The sequence below is a fragment of the Lactuca serriola genome, chromosome 2, assembly GCF_051521515.1.
Source record: "Lactuca serriola cultivar US96UC23 chromosome 2, Lser_US96UC23_V15, whole genome shotgun sequence".
Classification (NCBI taxonomy): domain Eukaryota; kingdom Viridiplantae; phylum Streptophyta; class Magnoliopsida; order Asterales; family Asteraceae; genus Lactuca; species Lactuca serriola.
Genome location: NC_136409.1, coordinates 210,376,972 through 210,391,583, shown reverse-complemented (window position 1 = coordinate 210,391,583; position 14,612 = coordinate 210,376,972). Strand labels below are relative to the sequence as shown.

At 35.7% G+C, this 14,612-nt stretch overlaps 1 protein-coding gene across 1 annotated transcript; it reads left to right on the top strand.

The window, feature by feature from the left end:
- Positions 1 to 3,730: 3,730 nt before the first annotated feature.
- LOC145090019 (uncharacterized) lies at positions 3,731 to 12,373 on the top strand. Its single transcript, XM_079028377.1, has 14 exons — positions 3,731 to 5,233; positions 5,378 to 5,545; positions 5,750 to 5,907; positions 6,006 to 6,216; positions 6,322 to 6,559; positions 6,666 to 6,816; positions 6,951 to 7,229; positions 8,379 to 9,837; positions 9,984 to 10,139; positions 10,208 to 10,365; positions 10,460 to 10,670; positions 10,757 to 10,994; positions 11,077 to 11,227; positions 11,411 to 12,373. Exons 1-14 carry the CDS (start codon positions 3,943 to 3,945, stop codon positions 11,717 to 11,719), a joined length of 5,178 nt encoding a protein of 1,725 aa, XP_078884503.1. The 5' UTR covers positions 3,731 to 3,942; the 3' UTR covers positions 11,720 to 12,373.
- Positions 12,374 to 14,612: the final 2,239 nt, after the last annotated feature.

The window sequence follows — 14,612 nt, the reverse complement described above, 5'->3', positions numbered from 1 at the left end:
AGCTTTACCCTCCTATATCTTTTCATGGATGATGATTTGGGGTTTTTTTAGCATGTTTGGAATCTATTTTGGGTTTTGGGACTAGATCTGGGGTTGCAACTTCAGATCTAGACTTATCTTGGTCCATGGAGGCATAAAGTATCAGCCTTTTTGCTCATTTGAGAGCATTCTTGTCTTGAACCTTCTTTCTAGCTTGTGTTGAGCCTATATTGCCTTGCATGCACGTAAAGTTGGAAACTTTACGTGTGAAACTAGCCCTAGGAGTCCATATCTATGAGTTGGAAGCAGTGAGATGGTATGAAATCGTCTGAATAGGGATGACTTAAATAGACTCGGCGAGTCTATTCTTGGACTCGACAAGTTGGGTCGCAAACCCTAACCCATCTGGTTATAATGCAGATCAAAGAGTTGAGTGGACTCAGTGAGTTAGACAGGCTAGGACTCGGATTGAAGAGCTCGACGAGTCATGGGGTGACTCGGCGAGTCAGGTCGCAAATTGTGTGGTTTTTGAGTTCACGAACTCGGCGAGTCCCTAGGTTGACTCGGTGAGTAGGGTCAAACGGGAAGGTTGACTTTGACCAGGACAGTGACTTTGACCGAGAGTTGACCAGTTTGACTTCAAAGGGTATTTTGGTAACTTGAGCTCTGATTGTTATGGTTTCAATGAAGTTTTAGGCGGTGGTGTTCGTGGCGGTGGTCAGGAGTTTTGACCTCATCTCTTCAGATCGGCATTTCGAGGTGAGTTATCCTCACTATATCGATAGGATCTAAGGCACCAAGGCCGGCCCTTTTCTCGGAGTGTGTATTGGTATTTGCTTGCTATGTTTATTGATCTATTAGATCCGCATCCTGGTAGTTAGGACGGTATTGTGTTGAGTGACATGGTTTAGGTCGGTATCCTGGTATATAGGATGATGCTATGTTTAGTGACCTAGTTTAGGTCGGTATCCTGGTTAGGATGTTGTTATGTTATATGATCTGTTAGATCGGTTTGTTTATATATGGACTGTTATATAATTATCTGTTATGTGCACATGATTGATTGGTATGGGGGTTGGGTTGAGGCGGGTCCTGATTCGTGTTGTAGGCCAACATACATAGGGCGGAACGGGTAGACTGCAGACCCAGAAGGGGACATAGTTAGGCCGAAGGCCCGGTGAGCGGTCCGGATAGGTTGAAGGCCCCGCGAGGGCGGTCCAGACGTGCCGAGGCTCGGAGAGTGGGCCAGATAGACTAAAGGCCCGGTGCGGGCGGTCTAGTCATACTGAAGACTCAGATAGTGGATCAGGTGGACTGAAGGCCCGGTGCGGGTGGACTAGTCACTCTGTAGACTCTAGATACATGGTTGTTCTATGTTTGTTGTATGATATGTTATGGTTATATGAGGTTGGTATTTTGGGGGTAACTCACTAAGCTTTTGAGCTTACGTTTATCGATTATTGTTTCAGGTTCGGCGGATGACCGCGGGAAGGCGAAGGCGTGATCGTACACCTCCCTCGATTTATGATTATGATTTCTAGGAACTCTGATATGAAACTATTTTGGAAACCTTTTGTAATAACTATTGGTATTTTACATGTTTTTGAAAGTTTAAATTTGGTATGAATTTTATGGGTGTTACAAGTTGGTATCAGAGTTAGGGCACGGGCCGATGTGTTCGACGGGGACGTCAAACCCTATAATGGGGGGTGAAGGTGGGTTGCACCTGATCCCACATCTGCTTATGGGTGTGGATACCTTCCTTGACACAACGCGTTTTAAAGTCGTGAGGACAGCAAATCCCATAAGAACTCTGCAGTTAAGCGTGCTCGGGCGGGAGTAGTATCGGGATGGGTGACCCCTTGAGAAGTCCTCGTGACGAGTGGCCCAAAGCAGACAATATTGTGATACGTGCCGGAGGGGGATGCTACAAATGGTATCAGAGCCTTGGTTTGAGTGAATTGGAAGAACATTCGTGTGAATCCAGTCTCAAATCAGGGAAAAGAATTTCAAATGATTTTTTTTAAATGGTTTTCAAAATAAGTAAAGGAGGATGCAGGGTGTATGATTAGCCGGAGCTAGTAAGTTGACCCCAAAATACCATACAGTTATTTGATTATGTGATATGTTAGAACAACATGCTTGGTTGGAAAATAATAAAAGGATGTCAAATATATATCAAATAAAACCAACCAACATATTACGAACTGAATTAATTAAATTGGTAGCCAATATATTTGGTTGTCAACATGTTTGGTTGGCAGCAGTATCAACTGTGTTATCTTGGTACGACAATGGTACAAAATTTTGAATATCATAGTAATACTGTATCAACCAACTTATTTAATATATGTATTATAAAGTTACCAGAGACTACACTTAACATAAAAACTAAAATATTAGTTAATAAATTAAAAAATAACAAATAAAACCTTTAGTAAAGGATAATTTTTTTTTACTTTTTTTTTATTATTTTTTTTAAATGTTTGTGGAGATAATAATTTTGAACTTACTTCAAATCCCTAATCTCCATGCATAAGGTCACTTTTTTGGGTTATTTGGTCTTATAGGAATGCTTTTATTTTTTAGTGTAATGTGAAATCTTTTCAGTGTTAGGAATGGTCTTATTTTTTAGTGTAAGGTGAAATCCCTTTCTCCAAAAATTGTTTGTGCATTAAATCATTCAACATGGGCGTCTTTGAGGGTATGCGAGGTGGGCGACCGCACATGACCAATGTTGTGGAGGTGGCCAATTTTTGCATACAATTTGTTATAGTAGACTAGTAATTTAAGTCTGAAAACAAAATTGACTAAAAGGTATCATCATCAAGCCAAAGTCGATTCAACATCTTAATTTTGCCAATCCAAGTCATAAGTCGCTACGATGCTACTCCTTCTCTTAAACTTGCCAAGTTGTTATAGGTGGTTGACGAGTTCTTACCATACTTAAGTAGGTGGTTGATCAGATATTGACGCCAGTTAACTTTATCTAGAGTTAAAGTTGGTTAACAAGTTCTTACCGAATGAAACTACTAACACAACCGATGTTTTAAAATATATGAAAAAAGTCGGTTTTTAATAATGCTATTAATGCAAATAGAGTCTTGATGATTATTCTAGCAACTGTTGCGTCTATAGAAACTAGTTTCTCAAAATTAAAGTTGTTAAATTTGTACTTCATCTCCACAATGTCACAAGAAAAACTTAATGACTTGGAAATAATAGTTATTGAGACCAATATGCTAGGGAATATTGATTGTGAAAAGTTGATGAACAACTTTACCGCTAAAACTGCTATGAGAGCATCGCGATTCTTGTAATTATGTTCAATTATAGTTTATCTAATTGTTTTTTTAACAATTATCGACTTATCATAGTATTAATGGATTTTGCTTATATATAAAATGAATTATGTGTAGGGGCTCAATTTTATTTTTCGTACACGGCCCTCAAAATAAACAAGACGACAAACTTTAAATTGTCTGATATCTCTTCTTTTTATATATCTTGTCCTCAATAAAATATTATTTGTGTCCAGTATCAATGTGTACAAACCTTAAGAAGTTGATATCATACCACACACGCGGTTTTAAAAAAAAAAAAAAAAAAAAAAAAAAAAAACAATCGGTACTGTACCATGGTTGTTTTGTAGTAGTGATTCATAAAAGCTTTAACCGTGGAGGAACCGTCGTTAAAAAAAATGTATTTAATTGAATTCCAAAAAAGTCAGTCATGATCGACATAGCAAGTGGGGTTTGATGCTAGTGCCGTCGACCAAATGCATGCTCCTGCCTAAGTCCAAATTCTGGAGCAAAATCTTGGAGAATCACTCACCAGGTCAACCCTTAGTGTCTTCTTCTGATCTAACACTCTTTGAAAAAAATGCATATATTCCAAATGAATTAACAGTTAGCCGTTCAAAGAAAAAAAGAACTAACATTTAAATCTCCAAACAAAACTTCAATGAAGGTCCTTCATTATTTCTTAATTTTTGGCCTCCTGATCATGTCTGATCTGAGAATTTGTTGGGCACAAGACACCATAGCAGCCGATGAAGCCATCCAGGACGGGGATACCCTTGTTTCAGCTGATGAAATGTATGAACTCGGTTTTTTCAGTCCTGGAAACTCTACGAACCGGTATTTGGGGATATGGTACAAAAACAAATCCCCACAGACAGTGGTGTGGGTTGCTAACAGGGAGAAACCAATAACCGATTTGTCAGGTGTCTTCAGAGTAGACATCAACGGATCCCTATTGGTTATCGCAGGTAGCAACAACACCACTGTCTGGTCATCTAACCCTGGCCCGATATCTCTCACAACCATAAATCCGGTGGCACAACTTTTGAACCCTGGAAATCTTGTTGTTAGAGATCAAAGTGGCCAAGGAAGTTTCATTTGGCAAAGTTTTGATCACCCTGGAGATGCATTTCTTGCCGGAATGAAATTTGGGAAGGATTTGGTCTCTGGGAGGGATAGGCGGTGGACATCATGGAAGAGCCTTGACGATCCTTCACCAGGAAAGTATGTAGCATTCATGGATACGAATGGGTTTCCTCAGTTGTTCTTCAAAGAAGTACAAAATCCTGTTCCTTTCTTGAGGTTTGGACCATGGAACGGTCTTACTTTCAATGGCATGCCTAGTCATACTTCAAACTCATTATTCACACACAAATTTGTTTTAGATGATAAGGAGGTGTACTACGGGTACACACTTGTTAACACTTCAGTGGTGACGCGTGTCTACTTTAGTCCAGAGGGTGACGCGTTTCGACTGAACTGGATTGAAAGAACACAGATGTGGTTCCTATACTGGAACGCGGATATTGACATGTGTAGCCGTTTTGGACAATGTGGTTCATATGGAAGATGCAACCCCAAGAACTCACCGGCTTGTAGCTGCATGGAAGGGTTCGAACCACGCAACCCAGACGAATGGAGTGCCTCCGAGTGGTCAAGTGGGTGTCGCCGTAGAACTGCTTTAAGTTGTTCGAATGGAGATGGCTTTCGAGTGTTTAAAAATGTTAAAATGCCAGACACTCGGCGTTCATGGTACAATCAGAGCATGACACTTGGCGAATGTGAGACAGCATGCAAGCGGAATTGCTCGTGTACAGCATATGCAAATATCGATATCAGAATCAACGGAAGTGGATGCTTGCTGTGGTTCGATGATCTAATAGATATTAGAACAGTGGATGAAAGCCAGGATCTATACGTAAGGATGGCTATCTCCGACTTAAATATTACAAGTAAGATTATTTACATATATAATTTGCCTTTAATATACAAATGTTAAATCAAAAAGAGATAACCATGCAAGACACCTTTTTGAATGTTCATGTTAGTTCGGGTTTTTAAACACCATTAATTACTTGTTATGATTTTGTTCCTAGTTCCATCAATCCCGCAATTGACCTCCAAACAAGCTGATTCCAACAAAAAGAGACAAAAGATCGCAGTGGTGGTATCGATTTTATCTATCCTTGTTATATTTATTTTGATTTTAGCAATCTCGTATGGTACTTGGAGCAAGAGGAAAAGATCCCAAGTACAATTACCAGGTAATTCTAATGATTACTTTTGATAAATTAGTGATCACTAATATAACAATATTAAACACAAATCGTTCATTAACTCATATTAGTTTGGTTTGCTATCATTTGCAGAGGTAATTCTAATGATTACTTTTGATAAAGTGATCACTAACAATATTAAACACAAATCGTTCATTAACTCATATTAGTTTGGTTTGCTATCATTTGCAGATAAAACGGCAGAAACCGATGATGAAAAGTATATCATGGAAAGCCAAGACGATGATACAGGGTTATCATCTTTCAGCCTGACTAAGATATCCAAGTCTACTAACAATTTTGCAAATGACAAAAAGCTTGGAGAAGGTGGTTTTGGTTCGGTTTACAAGGTAGCCAAATTAACCAACCATTGTTCTATTTATTGTTCATAATTGCAAAACAGATTATACTTCTTGAAGTACATAAAAATATATATTCCAATCTTTAGGGTGTGCTGGATGACGGACAAGAAATAGCTGTGAAAAGGTTGTCCAAAACATCAAGACAAGGTCTTGGAGAGTTCAAGAATGAACTTAAATTCATTGCTAAACTTCAACATCGGAATCTTGTAAAGCTTTTGGGATACTGCATCCAAAGGAATGAAAGCATGTTGATTTATGAATACATGCCTAACAAAAGTCTGGACTTATTCATATTTGGTATAGCTCTACTTTCTATGATACATTAAATTAATTCCTCTTCTCCTTGCTTGCTATCCATTTTTTCTTAAAGTAAATCATATACTGATAACTTATATTGGGCAGATAAAATCAAAAGTTCGGTACTAGGTTGGTCAGATCACTTTCACATCCTTCATGGGATTGCTCGAGGACTCCTTTATCTTCATCAAGATTCACGATTTAAAATTGTACATCGAGATCTTAAAGCAAGCAACATTTTGCTGGATGTTGACATGAATCCTAAGATATCAGATTTTGGTCTCGCAAGAATGTTCACAGAACATGAAAACGAAGCAAATACGAACAACATAGTTGGAACTTTGTAATTAGAATCCATTAGTTAACCATGCAACTTTCTTTATATACACATATATATATATTTTTCAAGACAAATTTTTAAATGTTCACAATCACGAATTTTCTTACAGGGGTTATTTATCACCAGAGTATGCTCTAGATGGGATTTTCTCCGAAAAATCAGATGTCTTCAGTTTTGGTGTTCTTGTGCTGGAAATAGTAAGTGGGAAGAAAAATCAAGGATTTTCTCATGAAAATGATAGCGATAATCTTCTTGCACATGTAAGTTCTTTACTTATTGAACTCAACATGAAAAGGATTTCCACTAATACAATTATTTTCTTAAATATTTTTGAAATATCATTTATCTATATACATTTAATTTAATTTTGTTGGGGGTATTATGGTTTTTTTAGGCATGGAGACTCTTTGAAGAAGGTAAGGCTATGGAGTTGCTTGGTGCGCATATGCGTAACTCATGTGTAGCCTCCGAAGTACTTCGGTCAATACATATCGGTCTTTTATGTGTACAACATCATGCAAATGACAGACCAACTATGTCATCTGTGGTTTTGATGTTTGGTGAAGAAGGTGCATTATCTCAACCTAAACAACCTGCATTTTTTGCCAAAGGGAAGGTGCCTCAATGTTATCTAGTTTCTGGAAATGACATCACGATGACAACATTAGAACCTCGATAATATATGTATATCTGTTCATGTTAAGATCCATTTTGTGATCATAAGTACTTGATTTTCTTTTCTACATGCATATGTTAAAGACGCATCAACAAAAATAATGTAGAATCTATGGGCCCTAAATATGTTTTGTTGCATAATCCAAGTGTTTAAATAAGACTTTACTTTCAATAGTCTGTTGGGATTAATTATTTATTTGATGATATGGAATGAACCAAAAAAATAGTATGTCCACATAAAATCTATAAAATTAGATTACCTTCTATTTTTTATGCTTACAAATATTCATACCTACTAATATGATTACACATGTCATTATTTCACCATTCAATTTTATTTTATTTGATATATTCATAATATACTTTTAATGAGATGATTAAAAAAATATGGAATGTTGACACTTATAATAATGTTAATGAATAGGAATATTTGTAAGGATAAAACGTAGAAATCAATTTAATTTCTCTAAAATCTATGAAAGTTTTGAAATCGTACATTACACACACACAAAAAAGCAATTTACAAGAGAGTATACACATTAACTATTTACAAGAGAGGACATACATTAGCTAAAGTGCTAAACACAATAATACACATAAGTTTATAACTTTAAGTATATTTTTATAGGCAACACCAATCAAATATTGAAAACACATATAAAGCAACATCAATACACAGTACAAAGCTCAATCAGAAAAAGATGCATACCTGCTTATATACTCGAAACAAAGATCATGAATTGCATACGACATGATTGCACAATTCCATTGCGAAAATTACGTTTCGAATTTCAATCGATTCCGCTCGGCTCCCGCCTCCTCAAGTGATCAATAATAAAGCGGTGGCCCAGGATGACACCCTATGGGCCGGGCTAACAGTGACCGAACAGGTAATTTATGATATTATTTATTTCAGATCGTAACGTAACGAAACAAACAACATGCGCCATACATTCGATATTTTCTATCAATGGTTGTTTGGGCCCACTCATTGACTAATCAAGGTTCCCACAAGTCCCGCGCGTCACACTCAGGCCATCGTGACCGAGTATTTATATGTTATCTTTCTGGCTACTTGGGATCTTCTGGTTTTAATCATTATAACTTCCGTGACAAGTCGATCGCGCTAAATGCCTAAATCTTTTACCATTTTGTATCAAGTATCAAGTCCCAAGTGGGTGTTGTCGAAAAATGGCGTTACTTGGAACAGTTGCTAATTCTCTCAAGTGGGACCGTCGTCTTTGAATTTTGCCTCGGTCGAAAGTTTGTTTCTATTGACCCATGTCGTTTATGGCTTAAACCCACACATAACCCACATATGATCTCATTCATGGAGAAGCTTACCATACTCTTCTTATGCTTTGGTACTCTTCTAATCTCAATTTTGATAACTTTTGCAGCAGCAGTAGACACCATATCAGCAAATCAAACCATCACAGATGGTGACACCATTGTTTCAGCTGGTGAAATCTTTGAAATGGGGTTCTTCAGACCTGGCACATCAAATAATCGGTACGTAGGGATATGGTACAAGATGATATCAACACGTACGGTGGTGTGGGTTGCTAACACAGAGAATCCATTGAATGATACGTCTGGTGTGCTCAGAATTAGCCAGGGTGCACTCCAAATTCTCAGTGGTAACAACTCAGTAATCTGGTCATCAAATTCATCCGCATCTGACAGGGGTAGCGATTTGGTGGCACAGCTTTTGGATACTGGAAATCTTGTTCTGAGGGATCAAGGAAGTATAATATGGCAAAGTTTTGATTATCCTGTAGACACCCTTCTCTCAGGAATGAGAATCGGCGTGGATTTGGTGACAGGAAAAGAAACATACTTGAGGTCATGGAAGAGCGATGATGACCCTTCTCCTTCTGCAGGTCAGTATGTCTTTCGGGTGGATACAAATGGGTACCCACAACTTTTTGAGAGGCATAATATGGTTCCAGTGTCGAGATTCGGACCATGGAATGGTGTTACATTCAATGGCATGCCTAATTTAGGCGAAAATTCAATATTCACACACCAGTTTGTTTTCAATGAGAATGAGATATACTATGAATATGCACTTGTGAACAACTCGCTTATTTCGAGGATGCATTTGAGTGCGGATGGCAAAATGGAAGACTTGATTTGGGTCAATCGCACACAAAATTGGACTACCTATTCGACTGCAAGTAGTGTTGATGCTTGTGCACGTTATGCTACATGTGGTTCATATGCAAACTGCGATATTAGCATTGCCCCTGCTTGTAGTTGCCTAGAAGGTTTTGAACCACGTAGCACTGAAGAATGGAATTTAGCAGACTGGTCAAGTGGGTGTCAAAGGATAACACCATTAGCTTGCGGGAATGGGGATGGATTTCGTACACTTTCAGGAGTAAAATTCCCAGATACAAATCGTTCAGTGTATGATTTGAGCATGACACTTGGTGAATGTGAAACGACTTGCAAAGAGAATTGCTCTTGTACAGCTTATGCAAGTTTAGATATCAGAGATGGTGGAAGCGGATGCTTGCTATGGTTCGGTGATCTAATGGATATTCGGGTGTATGATGAAACACAAGAACTTCACTTAAGAATGCCTGCTTCCGAACTACCAAGTAAGGCTTCTCTTCTCCATCTCCATCTCTCTTATTAAACCCTTAATTAATTGTACGTAGTTGTATATATATGATTCCGATTTCATCTGTATATCTACAAAATAACATCCTGACGATCATTTGTCATTCATTTGGATTGAATAAAGGTTCTACTTCCCCAGAATATGGCTCAGGGTCTCGAAAGAAGAAACCAACGATCACCATAGCTGTGTCAGCTTCACTTGCTTCATTTCTTGTATGTCTGGTTATAGCACTATATGTAGCATGGAGAAAGAAAAAAAGATCTCGCCAGAGAAGACAAGGTACCCCAACCAAATTCTTTTTTTACTAGAAATTAGCAGACACGCTAATTATATATCTGAACTTGTAGTTTTGATGCAAGCACGTGAGGAGAAGTATACCAATGATGATGATAGGAATAAAGATACAGAGTTGTCGGCCTTTAGCCTGTCCATGATTGCTAAGTCAACTAACAACTTTGCTCTCGACAATAAGCTTGGTGAAGGTGGATTTGGTCCAGTTTACAAGGTAATGAAATACATTCCCTCTTTATGTGAAAAACATTAATTAATATTTACATATGAAAGATAGCTAATAATATATCCGTAACCTGAATCTTTAGGGTGTGTTTGAAGATGGACGAGAAATAGCTGTGAAACGACTCTCAGCAACTTCGTCACAGGGTGTTGATGAATTCAAGAATGAAGTTGGATGTATTGCCAAACTTCAGCATCGAAATCTTGTAAAGCTTCTCGGATACTGCATCCAAGGAGATGAAAGAATGTTAATATATGAATACATGGAGAACAAAAGCCTTGACTTCTTTATATTTGGTTTGACGCACACATTTCACTTGTGATATATAGTACACTTCATTAATAATTGTATATAAACTAATTTAGTGACTATTATCTGGCAGATGCATCTAGAAGCCTCATGCTTGATTGGCCTCTTCGTTTTCATATTATCAATGGGATTGCTCGAGGACTTCTTTATTTGCATCAAGATTCACGACTACGAATCGTCCATAGAGATCTGAAGGCTGGCAATATATTGCTGGACAAGGACATGAATCCCAAGATATCAGATTTTGGCCTTGCTAGAAAGTTTAGCGGATATGAGACTGAAGCTAACACGAACAAAGTGGTTGGAACTTAGTAAGAATACTATTCTCATTTGATTATATTAGTTTCATTTAAAGTTCTCATATATCAATGAAGTTGTGAAACTACATTTCAGTGGTTACATCTCTCCGGAGTATGCAGTGCATGGCCTTTTCTCAGTAAAGTCGGATGTGTATAGCTTTGGTGTTTTGGTGTTGGAAATCGTGAGCGGGAAGAAAAACAGAGGATTTTCTCAACAAGATTACAATGACACCCTTATTGGACATGTAAGTAAATAAGAACCTGAGGCGAGGCCTATATATTCTGAAACACCCACCCAAGTTATAGTCTAGCCCATTAATCGCTTGATCAACTAACTTTAAACCATGCATGATAGAAGTTATTTGTAGCCTTAAGGCTTATTAGCTCCCTAGATTATGCTAATAACTTCTTACTTTGACATTACTTAGGCATGGAAACTCCACAAAGATGGAAAGTCGGTTGAGCTAGTTAGCTCATCTATGCGAGACTCATGTGTCGCCTCTCAAGTACTACGGGCAGTGCATATTGGTTTGTTATGCGTGCAACATCATGCAGAAGATAGGCCCACGATGTCGTCAGTGGTTCTTATGCTGGGTAATGAGAACTATTTGCCTCCACCTAAACAACCTGCATTTTTTGCAGAAGAGAGGTTTGTGACAGAAATTAACTCTATGTCATCGGCGCCAACATTGGATTCTGTCAATGAAGTCACCGTAACACTTTTGGATGCTCGATAGCAAGTAAATTCTTTCTTTATTACGTCATCTACAATCCATTGAACTCTATAGACTTCAATGGATTGTCACATCATCCATTAAACATCTATACAACAACACCCACAACTCATTAAACACTTATTCAATCATAATCACCCGTTTATTTCTTCTATTGAACCATTCAATGATCATTCAACAACAACATCCACAACTCATTAAACACCTATTCAATCATAATCTCCACTTTATTTCTTCTATTGAACCATTCAATGATCATTCAACTCTTTCTTTCAACTCTACTCCATGTCATCATAACACTCTATTAAACTCCTATTCAATTATAGTTATCACCCTTTTCAACTTTTATACTACTTACATTGTGGATGTTCTTATGGTATTCTTTATTCAACTTTATATGATTCTATAATGCATCATGTATATGTAAAGATAATGTAATTACGAAAACCTAATAATACATGCATAGCAACTTATTTATATTTTTTGAACTATATATAACATGTACGATTGCATGAGAATGATAAGTATAATGATTTCTATATGTAGATTTCCTTAAAATGAGGAGTCATTCCCTCCCAACTCATTCAACCCAGTGTCACATTATCGCCACATCAGTTTTTCTATCTCATCTCTCTCTCTTCCAACCCTCCTAATCCACAACATATGAAAATCTTATCTTTTCCGATTCATTTGTCAGTTGTCACATTAGTTTTTTTATTTAATTAAATTAAAAAAATATAAAATATAATAAAACATAACATTTTTTATCACAACATGCATCAAAATCAAAACCAATAAGATAAAACATAACATTTTTTATCAACACCGCATACATCAAAACAAAAAAGTAGCAAAGAATATTTTATGTTTATTCCTCCGGTTAATATGCAAATGAAACAAAATGGAAGGGTTCGTAAACCCGCAAAGTGGAGTAAATGTAAGAAACCGCTCAACCCATTGATTGCTAGGAACCATATGTCTACCTCCCACCAAAACTTCAACCGGGACTCCTTACTCCTTAACATAATGAATATAGAAAACTTTAAAAAGTGTACCTTGTTCATAACTAGCCAAGTCTTCTAGAATAACATATTGTCAAATTGAGATATTTTGGTTATAGAAGATATTTAATTTTTCTTTGCTTATTATTACTCTCAATAAAAAGACAATCAAGGCACAGGTGGATTTAATAATTTTTGTTTATCATAAGATTATTGTGTATGGGATCGTTCTAAATTGTTTTTAAGATTAGTTTTAAATTTTTATATTTGTTTATTAGTAACTGTTCAAGAGTTTGTTATGATTATTGTGAATTTGTGATCCACGAGTTTTCTTAAAATTGTCTTCTTAAAAAACATTTCATGCATTTGATTGATTGCTGAAGACTCTTTTAAATTAGAGTAAATTACAAATTTCGACAATGATATACCATTTATCTTATATCTTGTTCAAGAAGTGATTTTATTTCTCTTCGATTTCGTCTTTACTGCACCTCTACATTCAACTATTAAGACTACATGAAATAGTATTTTGTTAAATTTTGTTCAAAAAATTACTAATAATTATATTTTATTTATTATTACAAAGTAAGCTACTCCCCCGTCCATTTTAACGCAGAACGGGAAAAATAACATAAATAAATGTCTTAAGGTTTCATAACAAAGAAATTTTATTGATTTCATGATACTTCGGAAATTTACATTCATTATTTGTAACATTCACGTTTCGAGCTAAAAGTCTGGACCATTATGTGTGAAATTTCTATCAAAAAAAAAGTTGTTTTGGGGTATTGTATAAACGGGTGGTAATGAATAAAAAGAGGAGTGAGTGTGATTCTCATTTTAACCTTCCTTATGATGAATTAAGATTAAGGTATTTTGGAAATTTAGAAAATACAATGCCATTTTGTTGAAACCTTAATTGTTATAAAGGACGAATTTTGGTTGGATATTTTAATTATCAAATTCCTAGATTGATTTAAAAGTTGAACGTAGGGAAAATACTAAGGTTAACGGAAGTTAGAAGCTAATTTATGAAAACAAAAACTTATAAGATACAAAGCTCGGTGTTAGATCCGGTGGTGGACGCAGAATGTTTTAATAGGGTGACACTAAAAAAAAATTCAAAAAAATCTAAATTAGTAGTGACACTCGTATTTTAAGCCGGTGCACCTAATAGAAAAAACATTTAAAAAAAAATCACACTACGTGTCGAAATCGGACAGTGGCTCGGGACACCCCAGGCTCCACTAAGGTAATATTCATGTATTGTGGAGAATAAAATCTCTTTCGTGTGTGTGTGTGTGTGTGTATATATATATATATATATATATATATATATATATATATATATATATATATATATATATAACAATAATACATTAACTATAAAATAATAACTATTACACTAAATTGATGTATAAATTTGTAACTACATTAAAAAAATATTATAAAATATATATCTATTAGAATCATATAATTCAATAGCACATACTCATGGTTTGCATTTAAATTAAAAAAAATGGTTTTCAATTTAGTATTACAGTTTAACATTAAGAGTGATTAATTTATAAATTACTCATCTATTGATTTTTCTTTTAATTCCGATCATGATGATTAACTGATATATGAACTATTGTTTGTAAGTTAATGCAATTTAATTTTTTATGTAAATTAATTCAAAACTTTAGAAAAAATGAACTATAATAGTAAAAAAAACATATTTCATTTGTTTGTCGTTCTATATTTACAATATTCAAATTTTATTTAACTATTTTAAAAAATACTATTTGAATATATTTTTAAAGTTTATTTTATATTTTGAAAGATGTTTTAGATTTAACATAATATTTAAATTAACAAATAAGTTTATTATAAATTTATAATAATCATTTTAA